A 20,595-nucleotide genomic window follows, 5' to 3' on the forward strand; every position below is an offset into this window, starting at 1 on the left:
AAAGTGTGTGCCAGAATCTGAGTTTCAATCTATCCTTCAATTTTGCCACTCATCTGAGAGTGGGGGTCATTTTGGCCCACAAAGAACAGCAAGGAAGGTTTTAGACTGTGGATTCTGGTGGCCTACTTTGTTTAGAGATGCCAACTAATTTTGAAAATCCTATCATCAATGCCAGAAATCTGAAAATACCTCACAGAGAGATGAAATGCCCCAACAACCAATGATTTTTTGTGAGATTTTTTATGTTTGGGGCATAAATTTCATGGGGCCATTTTTAAATTCCAATGGGTTTGTTTATATCCTGTTAGCAGTGGATTATGTCTCTAAATGGGTGGAAGTAATTCCTACCCGTTGTGATGACGCCAATACCGTTGCTTCGTTCTTGAAAAATAACATTGTCTGTAGATTTGGATCACCACGAGCAATCGTGAGCGACCAGGGAACCCATTTTTGCAACAGGAAAATTGAGGCGTTGATGAAAAGGTACGGGGTCATCCACAAAGTATCCACAGCCTATCATCCTCAGACCAATGGGCAAGCAGAAGTATCCAACAGGGAGATCAAGAGAATCTTAGAGAAAGTGGTCAACCCACAACAGAAGGACTGGAGTTCCAGATTGGGAGATGCACTATGGGCATAAAGGACCGCATACAAAACCCCAATCGAAATGAGTCCCTTTCGTATTGTTTTTGGGAAGCCTTGTCATCTCCCTGTGGAAATCCAACATAGAGCCTATTGGGTGGTGAAGAATTGCAATCCAGATTTAAAGGGGGCAGGAATGGAACGTAAACTTCAATTGGAGGAATTAGAGTGTCTTAGGTTAGAAGCATACGAGAATGCTCAGTTTTACAAGGAGAAAGCCAAGACATTCCATGACCAAAATATTAGGAGGAAGAGTTTTAAGATAGGTGATGAAGTGCTTGTGTACAATTCGAGGTTGCGATTGATGCCCGGGAAGTTGAGATCTAGATGGGATGGTCCATTAAAGGTGGTGGATGTCAAGCCTTATGGAGTGGTGGAGGTGATTCACCCTATCAATGGGACCAAGTTTAAAATCAATGGTCATAGGGTGAAGCTCTATCACACTCAACCAAAGAATGCCAAGGAGTTGGAGATATTCCTCCTTGGAGAAGTTTCAAGTGACCAATGAAGCCATGCAAAGTCCAACTTATGACTATAAACCAAAGTGCTCAGTGGGAGACACCCCACCATGGTAACATTGTTCCAACCTTATCTTTTGTATATAGCACTTTGAATTAGTTGCTTTCTTGTGATATGATGATTAGCTTAGATTTGCTTTGGTATTTTTGAATTAAATAAGTTGAATTGCTTGTGGATCACGAATTTATATTTGTTTGAATGATTTGGGGTTGGTATGTTGCTTTGGTATAGGAGGGAACCTTAGTTTTGAAAGGAAAAAATTTTGTGAAACAGGGCACCTGTGTGTGCGTACCACCCTGTGCGCGTGCACACAACTGCATTTTTTACGTCATGTGCGAACGCACGCTACTATGCGCCAGCACGCCCTTTGCAGCACCCTCTGGTGGCAGCGCCAGCACTACCTGTGCGTGGGCACTGCCCTGTTTTATTAGCCCTGTGCGTGCGCACTGCCTTGTGCGTGCGCACTGCCTTGTGCGTACGCACGCATTCCCTTTATCGCGCCTCTTATACGGCCGCACAAACATGTGCGTCCGCACACCGATTGACAGCCCCACTGGTGGGAGCGTCATCACAAGTCGTGCGCGTGAACAACCTCCCCCCATCTTTGTCCCTGTGCGTGCGCACGGACCTGTGTGCACACGCACACATGACTCTTCACCTCAAGCGTTCACAAAAAAAAAAAGAGAAGCTTTCTGTGCGAGCACAGGGCTTTGTGCGCTCGCACAAATTGTTGCAACCCCTCTGGTCAGAGCAACCACACGCTCTATGCGCCTGCATCCCTCCCAGCTTTTTGTCTGTTGTGCGTACGCACACATCCCTTATCTTGCGACCCCTGTGCGTGCGCTCTATGCTGTGCGTCTGCACACGCTCATTGATAAACCACTATTTTATGGTTTATCTTGTGTTCAATTGAGTGATTTTTATCAACTCTTTACCCACTTATTCATACTATTTGCATGTTTTACATTTTCCTTCCTGATTTTGTGCTATGATTGAGAACATGCTTCTTTGGCCTTATATTTGCTAATATTAATCCTCTCTCATTACCATTAGATGTCTTGATATGTGTGTTAAGTGTTTTCAGAGATTACAGGGCAGGAATGGCTTAGAAGATAGAAAGAAAGCATGAAAAAGTGGAAGGAATACAAGAAGTTGAAGGAACTGCAAAGCTGTCAGCCTGACCCTCTCGCACTAAAACGGTCATAACTTGAGCTACAAGGGTTCAAACGACGCGGTTCTAGTTGCGTTGGAAAGATAACATCCGGGGCTTCGATCTGATATATAATTTGCCATAGTTTCCCTGACGATAAGTGACACGAACGCGTGATCTACACGGACGCATTGCAGTGGCGAAAATCAGCGTGTTTAAATTCGCAACCAGCGAATTCTGGGCTGTTTCTGGCCCAGTTCTCGGTCTAGAAAACACAGATTAGAGGCTATAAAGTGGAGGAATGCATCCATTCATAATCAAGCTCTCATAATTCACTTTTCATAATTTAGATGTAGTTTTTAGAAAGAGTGGTTCTCTCCTCTCTCTTAGGATTTAGTTTTAGGATTTAGGATTATTTCTTCTTCATCACAGGTTCAATATTCCTTTAAATTACTTTCTAGTTTTATTTATTCTATTTCCTTAATTGTTATTTATCTTTTCAATTTGGCTTATGGATTCTTATGTTTAATTTGATTCAATACAATTTAAGGTATTTCAGATTTATGAATGCTTTTAATTTAATTTAGATATTTTCCCTTTTGGCTTTGGTTAAATAATTGGTGACTCTTGAGTTATCAAACTCATTGTTGATTGAAAATTGGAATTCTTCAAGAATTAATTCGAATTCCAATAACTCTGACTTTTCCAAAGGAAAGACTAGGACCTGAGGAATAAAAATTAATTCATCCACTTAACTTACCTTCATAGTTAGAGGTTAACAAAGTGGGAGAAAAATCCAATTCTCATTACAATTGATAAGGATGACCAGGATAGGACTTCCAGTTTTCATACCTTGCCAAGAGTCTATTTTATAGTTATTTATGTTATTCTTATTATCATTCAACATACTACTTCCTTACTTTCAAAACCCCCAATTTACAAGACTCATAACCAATAATAAGAACATACCTCCCTGCAATTCTTTGAGAAGACGACCCGAGGTTCAAATACTCGGTTATCAATTTTAAAAAGGGGTTTGTTACTTGTGACAACCAAACGTTTGTACGAAGGAATTTCTGTTGGTTTAGAATCTATATCTACAACGCGACTATTTTTATAAAATTCTTTACTAGAAAAAATCCTAACGTAAAAAATGGTGCCGTTGCCGGGGAATTGCAAACGTGTGCCTTATATTATTGTAAATATTTGCTTTTTACCTGTTTATTTGTTTCTATTTTTATTTTTATTTTTTCTTTTTCGTAAATTAAGAGGTTATTGGTTTTTAGGTAGTTATTAAAAATTTTTCAAAAAAAAATTTTTTTTTCTTGGTGTTCATCTTGATCTTCAAGTTGTTCTTCGTGTTCATCTTGACCTTCAAGTTGTTCTTAGTTGTTTTCTTCGTTTTGATCTAAAAATTTTAAGTTTAGTGTCATTTTATTATTTTTCTCTTTCAAAAATTCAAAATTTAAAACTCAAATTTCAAATTTCAAAATTCAAATTTTTTTTCAAAATTCATATCTTTTTTTTTAAATCTTATCTTATCTTATTTCAAAAATCGGATTTCAAAATTCAATATTCAAATTCAAATTTCAAATATCAAATTTCAAATTTCAAATTTCAAATTTCAAATTTCAAAAATTCAAATTTCAAAAATTTCAAATTCAAAATTTCAAATTTTAAAATATCAAAATTTAAAATTCAAATTTCAAAATTTAATTTTCAAATTTAAAATTTAAATAACCTTTTAATTTAAAATTTGTTTTTATTTTCGTTTTTAATTTTTATTAGCTACCATGAATTCTCACCCCTCTCGCTTTGAGTTTGGTTCTAAATCTGTTGAAAGGAGTGGAAGCTATAACAGGAATATGCATCAAGGTCTAAGCAATCAAAGATGGATGGAGCCAAGAGGATCTGATCAACCCTTTAGGCAACAACACCCTCCAAGATATCATGGGCAAGGACCACTCTACAATGCATACCAAGCTGATAGATATGGTGGACCCCCTTATAATTACCAACAAGCCCCACCCTGTGCTTATGAACCACCTCCCCAACATACCTTTGAAACACCAAACTCACAAGCCCCTTTACACCATTTACCTCCATATGACCCTAACCCACATCCACCATACCAACCACCCTATGAACTGAATGAGCCATACATAAATCCACCCCAACCTCCATTGGATAACAATACACTCATCTCTAACATCATTGGTCTCACCTCTACACTCCAAAATCTTATATCCCGCATGAACCAACCTTCTACCTCCAATATTCAACCCTCAAGCTCTAGTGCACTTTCTTTTCAACCACATAATGATCTTTTCATCCCATCACTACCCTCCATGGAAGAGCACCCACATCCATCAATCCAAGAGCAAGATGATTCCAATTATGCTATTGATATGGAACAGGAAAGAAGGAATCATCTTCGCGAATCCATACTTCATCAAGAGCTACAGGAGGCCCTACGGGTAAAGGTAGGAGAGACCCTTGAAGATGAAAGAGTAGTTAAAAGGAGTTGTCATGGAAAGAAAATCATCGAGGATGAGTACGATTTTATACTTAAACAACTGGACAAAGCAGCAATTATTAAAAAGGAAGAAGTGGTTGCAGACTTAAGAGATGCTGTACCTCCATTGAAAAGTCCAGTTATAGAACCTCCTTCCAAGGCGATTGAAATTAATGCTGAGGAGGGTGTACAACCTCCAAGGCATATCATAGTTGAAGACTTGGAAGAGGTTGATCAAGAGCTGGAGATTCAAGAAAAAGAGGCACAACCTCCCATGCCCTTGGTGAGCAATGAAAAAGAGATTGACTTGGAAGAAAGCCACCAAGAGGAAGAGGTTGAAATTGAAGAAGCTTGCAAAGAGGTGAAAGTTGTCAAGAAAGAACATAAGGGAGAGGAGCTTGATATCACTTTGCCAAAGCTGCTGGAGACCTCTCCACCTAAGTTGCCATCATCCTTCACAACATTCAAGTGGGTAAAATTCATATCCCTTAGCTTTCTAATTCCACTTGAATATGGGCTACTGGAGACGGATGGTCAACTTAGAGCTCTTTGTGACATTAAGAGTAAGAGGATGATGGTCAGTGGTAAGAATTGTCCTGCAAGGTTCATTATGGTTGGAAGCTTTAAGTTTAAACGCAAAGGTTGGTGTAGAGCTCGATTGAATGGGTCTAGGAAGTTGTTTGGACGCCTCAGTGAGAATTCTAAGACTGAGCCACCCAGATGGAATCATGATAATCAACTTGAAGACGGGTGTAGAAACAAGATTTGGGATCCAGGAATATATGAGGATCAACTTTGGGAGCTCAACGCTTGTGAAGAACCCCATCAAAGCTTGAGGAATTTACTTAGTATTGATAGGGCTTATTGGAAGTCCAAGCATTGGTGGAAGTTCCAGGATGAGTTCAAGCACAAGCCGCCATGACAAGGAGCTCACCAAATGTCCAACTTAAGGACTTTAACTAAAAGTGCTAGGTGGGAGACAACCCACCATGGTATGATCGTTCTTTTTTCAATTTTAATTTTATTTCTTTTTGTTTGTTTTTAAGTTTTATTTTATTTCATTGAACCTGGAATTACTCATAGCATCCACACCGTCATTGCATTTTACATCCTTCAGAAAAAAAAAACACGCACGCGACGCATCCGCGTCACTAGTGCGTTGGGAAGAAAAGAATTGAACAGAGAGTCATGCGAAAGCGTGGCTAGAGGCGTGCCTTTGGCACAAATTGATTCACGCGACCACGTCATGTGCGAAATAGCCTCCGCACGCGTCCGCGTCACCCACGCGAACGCGTGGCTCTGTGAAATCGGCGTAACTGGGTGTATGGCAAAAAGTTGAGCTGGAGTTGGGCTGGACTCGTGCTGGAAGTCCAAGCCTCACCACGCGAACGCATGACCACGCGTATGCGCCGTTTTTCAAAACAAGGCCAACCACGCGATCGCGTCAACCACGCGACCGCGTCACCCGGATTTTTGGCAAAAAGAGTTTCGAACAGAGAGTTTCGCGAACGCAAGGCTGCACTTGCGCCAATCGCACAACTCAGGCCACGCGATCGCGTGCCCCACGCGTCCGCGTCACCTAACCTTATTGCACACCACGCGACCGCGTCACCCACCCGACCGCGTCGCTAGCGTCGCACAACCTATCCAGATTAGTGCCAATTTTCTTATCTTTTCTTCTCCGAATCCTTATTCTTCTTATCTTTTCTTATTTCTTTCTTCTTCCTTTTTTATTTTCTCTCACTTCCATTCTATTTTATTTAATTTATTTGCATACTTTCATTCATTGCATATTTTTATTTTTCTAAAATTAGTATTGGTGTTCAAATGTTCTTATTCAACTGTTACATCTTTTCTTTTATTTTCTTGGTGCTTAGTGACTTGTTTAATTCTGATTGAGTAATATTATTTAAATTAATGCCAATATTTTATATCTGTATTACTTTTGCATTGACATGAATTTATATTATCTCTCCTTCCCCACTCTCTTTCCCATTGTTGCAAATTTTGTACCACTGGTATGCCATGGCTTCTATTATTTTCTCACGTACATGTTGAAGCTTCCATGTAAATGAGACCCTTATCATTTGACATTAACACCCATATTTTATTTATTTTCTATCTTTTGGGTTACTTTTCTTCTTTTTCTCTTCTTTCAGGCTGGCCACCGAAGACGGAAAAAGGGAGAAACTTCTAAAAAGGGAGACAAACATGTCCATCTGCACAATCCTTGAAGAAAAGCATCAGTTGGAACAACCCGTCCACCTGCACATCTCAGCATGCACCGAGGACGGTGCAATCTTTAAGTGTGGGGAGGTCGATACCGATCTCCATGGGTTAGCTATTTTCTTCTTTTCAACACCATTGTTTTATTTTCTTTGTTTGTTCATTATTGCATTTGCATATTTAATTGCATGTTTGTTTGATTTTATGCATTTAGCTACTGCTTGGTTGAGAAATAATAAGTTTCTTTTTAAGACCCTATTTTTTGAAAAATTTCACTAATTTAAATCAAAATTTATGTGTTAAATTTGTCAGAAGTTGTATTTGGAACATGATTTTTGAGTCAAAGAACACACAACCTGTAAGATTTTGAGCTTATTTATATGGTTACATTATTTAACCATAAATTTTTATTCTTGTGTGTTTTCTTCTCTATGATTGCAATCTTTGCTTTGTTCCATTCTATATGTCCAATATTTAGTGTATTTACATGCTTGCATATGATTGAGGCCATTGTTTGATTTTAGCTCACTTATCCCAAATAAGCCTACCCTTTCAATCACCTTTGTTTGCCACCTTGAGCCTTTTAATCTCTTTTATTCTATATTTTACCACATCACTAGCCTTAAGTAGAAAAACAAATTAAATACCCCAATTGAATCTTTGGTTAGTTTAAGATAGAGATTGTGCATCAACTAAGTGTGGGGAAATTGTGGGAACATGGGTTGATAAGGGAATGTATCATCTTTCTAATTTATTTGAATATTGGAAATTTGGGAACCTACTCATGAAAAACCAAAATAGAAAAATAATGGAAAATCCATGTGCATTGATAAGTTATGTTTATTTCTCTATAAAAAAAGAGAGAGAAAAATCCAAAAATATTCAATAAATAAGTAAATAAAAAAGGGGACAAAATTACCCCAATGCTAAGTTAATAAAAGATCAATGCACATGTGATAAAAGTAAAAGAAATATCAAAAATTTGGTACATGAGTATGGAATCATACAAAAGTGGGAATTATGGGTAGTTAGGCATGAATTTAACAGTATATAGAGTATATGTATAGTAGGTGAGAGCTTAGGTTAGTCAAAGATTCATATTATAGCTCACTTGGCCATACATTTACCCTTACCTTTACCTCAGCCCCATTACAACCCTGAAAAGACCTCATGATGTTTGCATTGGTATGCTAAATATTTGTTGATTGGTTAGGTGAAAAATAAGGTTTAGAAAGCATGATTAGAGAAGAGTAGAGTGATTGACCCTAGACACTTGAGAGTTAGAGTGATATACACTACCAGTGAGGGTTCAATGCTCAAATTCCTTGTTCCCTGCTTTCATGAGCTATTTTCTTCTGCAAGTTTACTTGTACTTTATTTTGTGATTTGAATTAGTGAAATCCAGTTCATATTTCTTCTTGAAGGATTTGTTTACTTTTAACTAAGTAGGTAGAAACATTTTGCATGTAGTTGCATTCATATAGATAGGTTGCATTTCATACATTCTACCATTCCTCTTCATCTTTTTAGCTTCTCTTGAGCTTAGCATGAGGACATGCTAATGTTTAAGTGTGGGGAGGTTGATAAACCACTATTTTATGGTTTATCTTGTGCTCAATTGAGTGGTTTTTATCAACTTTTTACCCACTTATTCATACTATTTGCATGTTTTACATTTTCCTTCCTGATTTTGTGCTATGATTGAGAACATGCTTCTTTGGCCTTATATTTGCTAATATTAATCCTCTCTCATTACCATTAGATGCCTTGATATGTGTGTTAAGTGTTTTCAGAGATTACAGGGCAGGAATGGCTTAGAAGATGGAAAGGAAGCATGAAAAAGTGGAAGGAATACAAGAAGTTGAAGGAATTGCAAAGCTGTCAGCCTGACCCTCTCGCACTAAAACGGTCATAACTTGAGCTACAAAGGTCCAAATGATGTGGTTCCAGTTGCATTGGAAAGCTAACATCCGGGGCTTCGATCTGATATATAATTTGCCATAGTTTCCCTAACGATAAGTGACGCAAACGCGTGATCCACGCGGACGCATCGCAGTGGCGAAAATCAGCGTGTTTAAATTCGCAACCAGCGAATTCTGGGCTGTTTCTAGCCCAGTTCTCGGTCCAGAAAACACAGATTAGAGGCTATAAAGTAGGGGAATGCATCCATTCATAATCAAGCTCTCATAATTCACTTTTCATAATTTAGATGTAGTTTTTAGAAAGAGAGCTTCTCTCCTCTCTCTTAGGATTTAGTTTTAGGATTTAGGATTACTTCTTCTTCATCACAGGTTCAATGTTCCTTTAAATTACTTTCTAGTTTTATTTATTCTATTCCCTTAATTGTTATTTATCTTTTCAATTTGGCTTATGGATTCTTATGTTTAATTTGATTCAATACAATTTAAGGTATTTCAGATTTATGAATGCTTTTAATTTAATTTAGATATTTTCCCTTTTTGCTTTAGTTAAATAATTGGTGACTCTTGAGTTATCAAACTCATTGTTGATTGAAAATTAGAATTCTTCAAGAATTAATTCGAGTTCCAATAACTCTGACTTTTTCAAAGGAAAGACTAGGACCTGAGGAATAAAAATTAATTCATCCACTTAACTTACCTTCATAGTTAAAAGTTAACAAAGTGGGAGAAAAATCCAATTCTCATTACAATTGATAAGGATAACCAGGATAGGACTTCCAGTTTTCATACCTTGCCAAGAGTCTATTTTTTAGTTATTTATTTTATTCTTATTATCATTCAACATACTACTTCCTTACTTTCAAAACCCCCAATTTACAAGACTCATAACCAATAATAAGAACATACCTCCCTGCAATTCCTTGAGAAGACGACCCGAGGTTTAAATACTCGATTATCAATTTTAAAAGGGTTTTGTTACTTGTGACAACCAAACGTTTGTACGAAGGGATTTTTGTTAGTTTAGAATCTATATCTACAACGCGACTATTTTTTATAAAATTCTTTACTAAAATCCTAACGTCACTCATACACCTCCTCTGGTCGTAGCGACCGCATGCTGTATGTGTTCGCACCCCTTCTAATCTTTGCTTTCTGTGCGTCCGCACAGGCCTCTGTGCGCCCGCACACGACTCGATTTGGGCGTTATCAGGGCAACCTGCCCTGTTGAGAAGCAGTTTCACTTCTTTCTTCTTCCTCCCAGCTATTGTTCCCCCCCATCCCTCTGCTTAGTCAGGCGACCTTGCCGCCGGCTACCGCCGTCGTCAAGCCGCCACCACCTCTCTCTCTCATTGCTTCTCTCTCTTACTTCTCTTTTCTCTTCCATTTTCTTTTCTTTCTTTCTTTCCTTTCTCTTTTCTTTTCTTCACTACCGGTGAGCTTCTCCTCTTCGGCGGTTTTTTTTTCCGGTGATCCCAACTGCCTCAAATTTGCAGTGGCTATAAAGAGTGCCATTGTTCCCTTCCCCATTCTTGCTTATTTGCACCTTCAATTTTTAGGTTCATATTTTCCCTTTTTTTCTTTTTGTTGTTGATTTTTGCAATTGCTTTGATTTTTTTTTCATGTTGCTTAGATTAATTTTATTCCTTTTCTTTATCTTTTTGAATTGCAAGTGTTGATATTTGATTATGGGTTGATTATGGTTGAATTTGAGCATCAATTTTGATAAGTTTGCACATTGCATATCACATGTTTGATGAAAATGCCTCAATGAATATTTTGTTTGATTCATATGACTTGGCCATCATATGTGTTCAATTTATCTCTTGTTAAGCATAGTGTATGAATTGTGCAACTTTAATTGACTCTTGATGGTAATTAAGTGAAGTCACCAATACATTTCCTTGTTTGTTGATGTGCAATTTTAATTACAAATGCATTGTGTTGTATGAGATCAATTGTCATTGTTCATTTCGGAATTTTTGAATCGGTAATCACTTTACAATTGTTCAACTTTAGATGATGTCTTGATCAAACATCTTTTGGCCTTAACTTCGAACATTGCACATATGGTTACCACTTCTTGAGGATGAGCAATTGACGCTTCACTTTGAGTGAATGGTTGTTGTCATTGTACACTTTTTTGCTAATAAAATTTCTTGCCGACAACCTTAATGACCATTACATTTAAAGCATGTTAATAAACCAAATGGTGTGAGCTTGAAGTTGCTTTTATGTCCATGTTTTAGACTTGCAACTTAAGCACTTATTTGAGAAGCAGTAAGCTTTGTCCAGTAAACAGTGTGATTGTCGTGGTATCCGCCGGTGTGCATATTCCAACCGCACGCATCATTGGAATATACACACTGTGCTTTTGTAAATCACACTACTTTTAGAGCTTCTTTTAACTTTGTTAGTGCTTCCTTAGTGATTTTATGTTATTGTTTTTCTATGATCTCAAAAATCTTTTATTTTATTTTATTTTCAGGATGCAAAAGAAGGGTAAGGCACCAGTTACTTCGCCGGTTGAGCAAACTACCACTCGCTCCCCTAATATTTGGTGGCATCGCAAAGGGGCTAAACCGAATACCCTGGTTAATCGAAGAGCCAACTCTCAATACGAGACTATTGAGAAGCGCACAATCCATTGGGAGTGGCCGTTGAAGGTTCCAAGCCAGTACAAGGCAACCATTCATCAAGAGATTGCCTCGCTTCATTGGGAATTTCTCGAGCGAGAATCCATTGAAGTCAATGAAACTATGGTGCGGGAATTCTATGCGCACTACCAAGCTTGGAAAGCAAAGTCAGTGTTCCTTCGGGGAAAGATGTTGGATACGTCCAACCAAGCTCTAGAAGCTATTCTGAACATCCCCCACATTCCGCTTGAGAAGGATGATTATTTCAAGTTAAAAGTGGATGTATTTAAAGGAAGAATATCTCTGACTCCCATTCTTGCGAGAATAGGCCATCCTGGTGCTTCTTGGGAGTAAAGCAAAGGGAGGAATTTTGTTCCCACTAGCATTGTATACTCTGATTTGAATGTCGAAGCTCGTATATGGCATCAAATTGTGGCGGACTACATCATCCTAAGCACCCACACTACCCATGTAAGATTTAGAATTGCTTTGTAGCTTTGCGCTATTATGGAAGGAAAGCATATAGCCATTGTACCTTTGTTGCGCAAATCGATATGGAAATTGGTTGAGAAGAAGAATATTAACATTTTATTTCCATCGATGGTGATGCGCTTAGCAAACGCAGCTGGGATAGAGAGGCGACCAATGAATATCACGTTCGAGTTTCCAAGAGGTAACAAGTTCATTCCGAGGGGAGAGTTGAATGGATCATCAGAAAAGACACCCTCGAAGAGGAAGGCACCCGTAGCACCACCATCAAGTCTAGCAACCTTATCGATTCCTTTACCGGTTCTCCGGTCTCTTCCGGATCTATTCCGAGACATCTTGCACGATATCCACCACATAGAGCATTTGGAGCACAAACGTTTTGAGTGGATCGCGGCAAAGCTAGCAGGAAAAGACCCCGGCCTAGCTCCTGAGGCTTCATCCGAGCTAGTTGGGGAGGAATATGATGATGGTAACCCACCCATTCCCGATACCACCATTTGAAGGTGGTCCCGAAGTTCTCATTCTCCCAGATCCTACGTAAGCATGGAGGACCGTGCACAAACTAAATGTTGGGGAGGATCGACTTCGCGTGGGGGTAAAAATTTCTTTTCTCAAATCACTTTGCAATACTCTTTTTAGTACTTTTTGATGAATTTTAGTAGCTTTATTTTCATTGCATCTTAGTTGGTTTGTTTGTAGATATCTCTTTATAGTTCATAGTTATATGGTAGTTAATATTGTCCAAATTAGGCTTCGAAAAGTTAGAATGAGAATTTGAGGATTTAAAGGTGATTTTCGGACTCAGTAGGTCTTTCTGAGTCAGAAAATGTGCTTTCTGCGAAAAACCGTAAAAAACCGCGAACCGACAGTTGAACCGGTTGAACCGGTTCAAGTCTGCCCGGTACTGCACGAGAAAAAGTGAAAACCGACGAAAACCTTAGAAAAATGTTGGGAATGGAAAACCGGGCGTTAATTTTAAAGGTTTGGCCCGAAGTTGGGCCAAACGGGCTAAAAACGCTAACAGGTTGAACCGGGCTCAAGTTGGGCCCAAGCCCAACATATAAAAGGGTTCATAAGTGAACCCATTTTAGCATAACACATAAACAAACACACTCACACAGCTGAGAAATAGAAGAAGAGAGAAACCCCATGGTTACTATTCATCTCAATCTTCAAAAGCTCATATCTTGAGTTAGAGAGCTCAGATTGCCGCACCGTTTACGGCTACGCGTTCCTCATGAAAAGCTCTGCAAAACCCATATAAGAAATTGGTAAGAAAAATTTGAAATCTTCTCAGTTCTTCTCTTGAAAATTTTGGTTCCTAGGACTTTGGGGTTAAATGAGTTTTTGTGATTTTGGATGTTTAGGTTTGCCTAAGCCTTGCTTAGCCTTGGGTTTTGACATCCAAATCTGTTGGAAGAGGTAAGAGCCACTAAACCTTTGTGAATTTATGTTTAATTGGAACTCTAGGTTGATTTGAAGCAATTTATATGTATATAGTTTGATTATTGTGGCTTTGGGAGCCCTTGGAACTTAATTGTGCTTATTGGAGTGGAATTCAAAGCTTGGATTGTGGTTGGAAGCTTCTTTGTGCTAAGTTGGAATTTGGGTGCATAAAGAGAATTGGCCAAGGTATGGTTTCGGTTTCCTCTATGTAGTATATAATATTCATGGACACATAGGCTAGTGACCAATAAGATAGGTTGAACTAAAATGATGGTTGGTGTGTTAAATGTTGATGAATTGATGAATATTGGGTTGATTTGTGATGAATTATAATGATGAGATGATGTTGAATGATTGTATGTATTGAAAGTTGGTTCCTTACGATAATTGTAGTTTTGTGATTTATGAAATGGTGGATTTGATGGTAATTTTGATCATAAGTGTTATATAGTTGATGTTGGAATTGAGAATAATGAAATGAGAAGGTGAATGTGGTAAGGTTGGTGTATTATGATACAACAGGTACATTTTGATGAAAAATGGAGTTTTGGATGGTTTGGTATGATTTGGTATGGGTATGGTAAGATATGGTGGTAATTGTAAAGTTTGGTAAAGTTGGGTTTTTGGTAAACTTTGTCCGATCATAACTTTTGTCTCGGTTTTCTAAATTAATTGAAATTTATTTATAATTAAAGATCTTTGAAAACCCTTTAAATCGATATAAAGTTTGTAAAAATTGGAATTGTGTAGAGGAAGTTATGATCCGGCAAAGTTGGTGTTAAAAATCTGAAATTCTGCAATTTTGTAGAATTTCATGATTTCTAATATGTGCGGGTGCACACACTTGTGCGGACGCACACCCTGCGAAAATTTTGACTTGTGCGGACGCACACACCTGTGCGCACGCACAGGTAGGGAAGTACGTTCTATTCGCAGCGCCAGCACAACTTGTGCGCGTACATATCTAAGGAAAAACTTCAACCTGTGCGGACGCACATGTCGGGAAGGTCAGTCTGTTGGGGCAATGACACAAGTTGTGCGAGTGAACAGATTCTAAAAATTTTGACACATGTGCGTACGCACACCCCTGTGCGTACGCACACACCCTTATGCGGCCGCACACGTCCTGTTTCTTAAATTTTTCTTCTTTTTCAACTATTCTACCTTCCCAACAAGGTTGTAAGTTTCTAAAACACCATTTTAAGAGTTTTGGGCCTAATTTTGAGTATTAGAACATGGGATATAACTTAAGGGTTCTAGAAGATGGTTTTATGATAAATTAGAAAATGGAGGCCTAGGTTTCTGGTGTGCTGAGAATGATTTGACGTTGGGTGGAGGATAAGTGATATATGAGATAAGGAATGATGAAATTTTGACATTTGAAACTGAGTTATGAATAGACAGTGGTTGAGATGAGTCGAGGACTCGGATTGAGACAATGGATCTCTGTATACTGAAAATGTTTTCTAAAAACCACTGAAATATTATTTTTACTGAGATTTTGAGAGGCTATGCGCCCGGCAGGGACGGTGGTTGGATCCCGCCTGTCGAGGTAGCGGCGGCGGCGTAAAGGCAGTGGTTCATCCCGCTTGCGTTGAGATGTGAGGTCTGAGGCAAGAGTATCCCGCTCGTATCTAGAGATGGCAAAACCCCGGCGGGGCGGGTATCCTGATGCCAAGGCATCTTAGGCTAGTTTCACTAGCATTTTTCTGTTAGTTTTAGTTGTTTTATGCATTTTCGTGAGCTTAAAGTAACCAAGAATGGTTAAAATGAGAACAAAGCAATGAACCATCCAAACAGTATGATTTTGATGCAAATTCCATGAGTTTTTAGTTATATTACTTGAATGCTATTAATGGAAGATTTCTCATGAAATTTTGCAAGACTTTGATGCAATTGTTTGGATGATTTCAGGGAAGAAGAGGCTAAGCAAGGAAGCAACAAAATCAATAAAGGAAGCTTGAATATCACATGTGGAGTTTAAGTTCCAGTTTAAGCCTAAACTGGAGCTTAAACGCCAGAATCAGGAAGGCTAAGAAATGCTGGAATTGAAGTTTAACCTCCAGTTTAACCTTAAACTGGAGGTTAAACGCCAGAATGAAAAGTCTCACCAAAGAAGCATTCCACGTTTAACCTCCAGTTTGACCTCAAACTGGAGGTTAAACGCTAGAATGATAATGCCACTCAGGAAGGAGTTCCACGTTTAACCTCCAGTTTAACCTTAAACTGGAGGTTAAACGCCAGAATGGGAAAAGCACCAGGGAGCCATTTCCACGTTTAAGCTCCAGTTTGACCTCAAACTGGAGCTTAAACGTGTTCGACCAAGTTTTCTCCTCCAGGGTTGCTCTCTCCATTTCCACGTTTAAGCTCCAGTTTGACCTCAAACTGGAGCTTAAACGTGTTCGACACCTCCAGGGCTACCCTTCTAAGCTTCCACGTTTAACCTCCAGTTTAACCTTAAACTGGAGGTTAAACGTGTTCGACCTCCAGGATGCCTCCTTCCATTTCCACGTTTAACCTCCAGTTTAACCTTAAACTGGAGGTTAAACGTGTTCGACCTCCAGAGCTGCCCTTCCTATATCCACGTTTAAGCTTCAGTTTAACCTTAAACTGAAGCTTAAACGTGTTCGACTACATGACTCTCCAGGGCTGCCTTCTTCCATTTCCACGTTTAAGCTTCAGTTTAACCTTAAACTGAAGCTTAAACGTGCTTCTACAAAAGGCCTCACTGGAAGTGTCTGGCGTTTAAGCTGCAGTTTAAGCTTAAACTGCAACTTAAACGCCACTCTTGGAAAAGGTTTCTGGACCAAAAATATTGTGGTTTAAGTTAGTATTTGAGCACAAACATTAACTTAAACTTATTCTGGTATGAAACCCAATTGAATATCATGGTTTATGGGATTGGGCCTGAAGGATTGATGAGTTTGAAATTTCAATTTATTGAGTCATGTGTCATTATTTGATTATCACTAAGTTGGCTCAATGAATGTTACAGAATTTGGATCAACAGCCTCATCAAGATTATGGATCATAAACCCAAGGCAAAAGGAAAGCAGGGAGAGGCCTCAAAGCCCAAGAAACACAACAGAAGCTCAATATAGAAAGTGTATAAATAGGATAGAATTTAAGTTAGAAGGGGACTTTTTGGAACTTTTACTTTTGCATTTAGCTAGTTTTCATTTCTTTGTAATTGAATTTAGAGCTATGACTCACTAAACCCCTTTCATTGGGTTAGGGAGCTCTATTGTAATTCAATGAATCAATAATAGTTTATCTTCTTCTTCAATCTTTTCTCTTGAATTTTGTTAGAAAGCTTCTCGTTCTAATTCCATTGGGTAGTTGTCTTGGGAAAGAAACTACCCATAATTGGAATCCTTCGGAACCTTGGGAAAGGAATGGAGGATTCATGCTAGAGAAGCTTTCTCACAGTGAATTGGATTGGGGTTTGGATGGATATTGTGACATGTAATCCTACCAAATTGTGGTTCATGAAATTGTGTGGTATAATCAGTGATCAAGCATCATCTCTTCTTATGAACATTTAAACCAAGGGATTGGGAATTTGTTCATTTTTAGAGAGAATTGGTGAGCCAAGGGATTGGGATCCAATCATATAAGATTGCCAAGCAAAATTCAATGAATGCATGGGTTGAGGAAGAGATATATATGTTTTGATTCGGAGATCTCAATATCTCCTAACACCCAATGAATTCCCCATTTCTGATTTCCACTTTCTCTTTACATTCTGCAACTCAATTCTTGCAATCACCCCCATTCCCTTTTAATTTCAGCAATTTACATTCTGCTCTTTAATTCATGCAATTTAAGATTCCGCCATTTCAATTTCTTGTCATTTACTTTTCCCGCCAATTTTACATTCCGCAATTCTCATCTAAATCTTGATTCCGCTCAACTAGAACACACTTCTAATCTGAATTGCTCACTCAACCAATCCTTGTGGGATTCGACCTCACTCTATTGTGAGTTTTTACTTGACGATAACCGGTGCACTTGCCGGAAGGAATTTTGCCGCTCGTGCAATTTCCTAATTCGTAGCATAACTAGTTTATGCGCATCAAGTTTATGGCGCCGTTGCCGGGGATTGGTTTTCGATTGACAATTCTCCAATTGGAAGCTAACTAGATTGAGCAATTTCTCTTGCTTTGTTAATTCTGTTCAAGTTACTTGTTGAATTTTAATTTCTGCACTCGGTTACATGCTTTCTTTCTTTATGCCTTTAAATTCAAGCAACTAACTCACTGACTCACTAACTGTTTGAATTAATTCCTCAATTGCTCTAACCATACTCTTCCATTAACCAAGAGTATTTCACTTGTTTGTGCCTGTGCTGTGTTCTTGTATGACAGGTAGGAGAGGAGAGACATCAACTCCTCCATATACCGAACCAGAGAGGACCCTTCATAGACTGAGAAGGGAAGCAAGAGGGAAGAGAGTAGTGGGAGAAGAGGAATCTGAAGGAGAATCTGAGGACAATTTTGAGGAAGCTTTAGATCTCAACATGGATAGAGAAGTTCACAACCATGAGAGAGCTGATGGAAACAATGCCATTCCTGAGAGGAGGGTTCTTAGTTCATACATAAACCCAACCTCTGGGAATTGTGGTAGCAGCATTCAGAAACCACCCATTCAGGCCAACAATTTTGAACTCAAACCACAGCTAATATCACTTGTGGAGAATCATTGTTCATTTGGTGGAAGTGCTAATGAAGACCCAAACCAACATCTCACAAAATTCCTGAGAATTTGTGACACTGTGAAGTCCAATGGAGTCCAGGAAGATGCCTATAAACTGCTTTTGTTCCCATTTTCACTTAGGGACAAAGCAGCTAAGTGGCTGGAATCATTCCCAAGGGGGAGTCTAACAACATGGGATGAGGTGGAAAGCAAGTTTCTGGCACGTTTCTACCCCCCACAAAAGGTCAATAGGCTTCGATCTGAGGTTCAGACTTTTAGACAACAAGATGGTGAAACTCTCTACGAGGCATGGGAGAGATTCAAGGACTTGACAAGGAAATGCCCACCAGACATGTTCCACGATTGGGTGCAATTGCATATTTTCTATGATGGACTCTCTTATGAATCAAGGAAGGCTGTAGACCATTCATCAGGAGGTTCATTGAACAGGAAAAAGACTGTGGAAGAGGCCATTGAGGTGATTGAGACAGTGGCTGAGAATGAGTACTACTATGCATCAGAAAGGCACAACACTAAGGGAGTCATGGAGCTGAACCATGTTGATACAATTCTAGCCCAAAACAAGGTGTTTGCCAAGCAACTAGCAGAGCTTACCAGGCAATTAGAAACAAAGCAAGTGGCTGCAATACACACACAAGAGCAAGAGGAAGTAAGCATTGAAGGAGGTGAATGGGAAGAGGCCAACTATGTGGGAAACCAACAAAGGCAATCATATGATCCACACTCCAACACTTACAACCCAGGATGGAAAAATCACCCAAACTTTGGGTGGGGGAACCAACAAACCCAACCACAAAACCACAAACCTTACAACCACAACCAACATAACAATTCCACATACCAAAACTCCAACCAAAGATCATACCAAGCCACACAAAACACTTACTCCCAACCACCATATCATGGCCAAAATAATCAACCTACCCAACCTAATCCGAACCAACAATTTCAAGACCAATTAAACCGGATAGAAGGAATGCTTGCAACCATGAGTCAAGACATAACCGAATTGAAAAGCTTCAGAGATGATGTGAGAGCTACCTTAAGGAACCATGGTGAAAAACTCAAGAGGATGGAGTCTCAAGTAGGAGAGCTATCTCAACAGACCCCGAAATCAACTGCAGTGTTCCCTAGTGACACAGAAAAGAATCCTAAAGGGGAACAAAAGAGAGTGAGATGGGAAGAATGCAAGGCCATCACCATATTGAAGGAAGTTTCAGAAGAAGAAGGAATCAGGCCCTCAGAGCAGGAGCCAGAAATCTTGAAGGAAGGTGTGGAAGAAGTTAAGCAGGAAAGTGGAACTAAGCAAGCCAAGGAACTGCAAAAAGGCATGCTGGAAATATACCAACCAAAAGCACCATTTCCTCAGAGGTTAGGAGGAGGTGAAAAAGGGAAAACCTATTCAAGGTTTTTAGAGACATTTAACTCTCTCCATGTCAATATTCCCTTTCTTGAGATTCTCCATCAAATGCCTACACACATTAAGTATTTAAAGGAATTGTTGAGCAAGAAAAGAGTTTTGAAGGGAGGACAAACGGTAACAATGAACAAAGAATGCAGTGCTCTCATCAAGAAGGACACAGTCTCTAAGAAAACAGACCCAGGAAGTTTTCATATTCCTTGCATCATAGGAGAAACAAAAATTGACAGAGGATTCTGTGATCTAGGAGCTAGCATAAATGTGATGCCTCTAACTCTTATGAAGAGGCTACAACTGAATGAGGTGAGATCCACTGATGTAATCATACAACTGGCTGACAAAACTCAGAAGCAAGCTGAAGGGGTAGTTGAGAATGTGCTGGTGAAAGTGGGAAATTATTTTTTTCCTACAGACTTTGTCATTTTGGACATGGAGGAAAGCTACCTACACCCCATCATTCTGGGGAGGCCATTTCTAGCCACTGCTAGAGCACTCATAGATGTAGAACAAGGAGAGCTAATTTTGAGAATACATGATGAACAGCTCATTTTTAATGTTTTCAAACCTGCATCTGAGCCTGAACCAGAACATGAAAAGCCTAAGGATGAGAGTAGCCATCTGTGTTTGGAGGAAGGCAATCCGGCAGCTGAAACTCTGAAACAGTCCTTGGAAAGCAAACAAGAATTGCAAGAGTTAAAGCCACAAGAATCAACAGAAACAGATCAGAAGGATCCTCCCGGCATAAGGGTCAATGAAGAAAGCTTCAAGAGAAAGGGAAGAATTGTAAAGAAATTGCCAAGAGGGTGGAGAAACAAGAAAATTCCCACTGAAGGTTTCTCTCCGGGAGATAAAGTGATATCAAGTCATTATCTGCCAATCCCACCTGGCCTCAAAACAATTCCTTCCCAGCGCCCTCA

At 39.1% G+C, this 20,595-nt stretch overlaps 1 protein-coding gene and 1 non-coding gene across 2 annotated transcripts; one reads left to right on the forward strand and one right to left on the reverse strand.

Moving 5' to 3' along the window:
• Positions 1-667: 667 nt before the first annotated feature.
• LOC107647172 (uncharacterized) lies at positions 668-1,150 on the forward strand. Its single transcript, XM_016351289.1, has one exon. The coding sequence runs from the start codon at positions 668-670 to the stop codon at positions 1,148-1,150; it is 483 nt and encodes a 160-aa protein (XP_016206775.1).
• Positions 1,151-18,487: 17,337 nt separating this feature from the next.
• Positions 18,488-18,591, reverse strand: LOC148562473 (small nucleolar RNA R71). The gene has a single exon (XR_015886526.1). It is a non-coding gene; the product is annotated as a small nucleolar RNA R71 (small nucleolar RNA).
• Positions 18,592-20,595: the final 2,004 nt, after the last annotated feature.

This window comes from Arachis ipaensis, chromosome B6 (genome assembly GCF_059453495.1).
Source record: "Arachis ipaensis isolate K30076 ecotype BB chromosome B6, ASM5945349v1, whole genome shotgun sequence".
Lineage (NCBI taxonomy): Eukaryota > Viridiplantae > Streptophyta > Magnoliopsida > Fabales > Fabaceae > Arachis > Arachis ipaensis.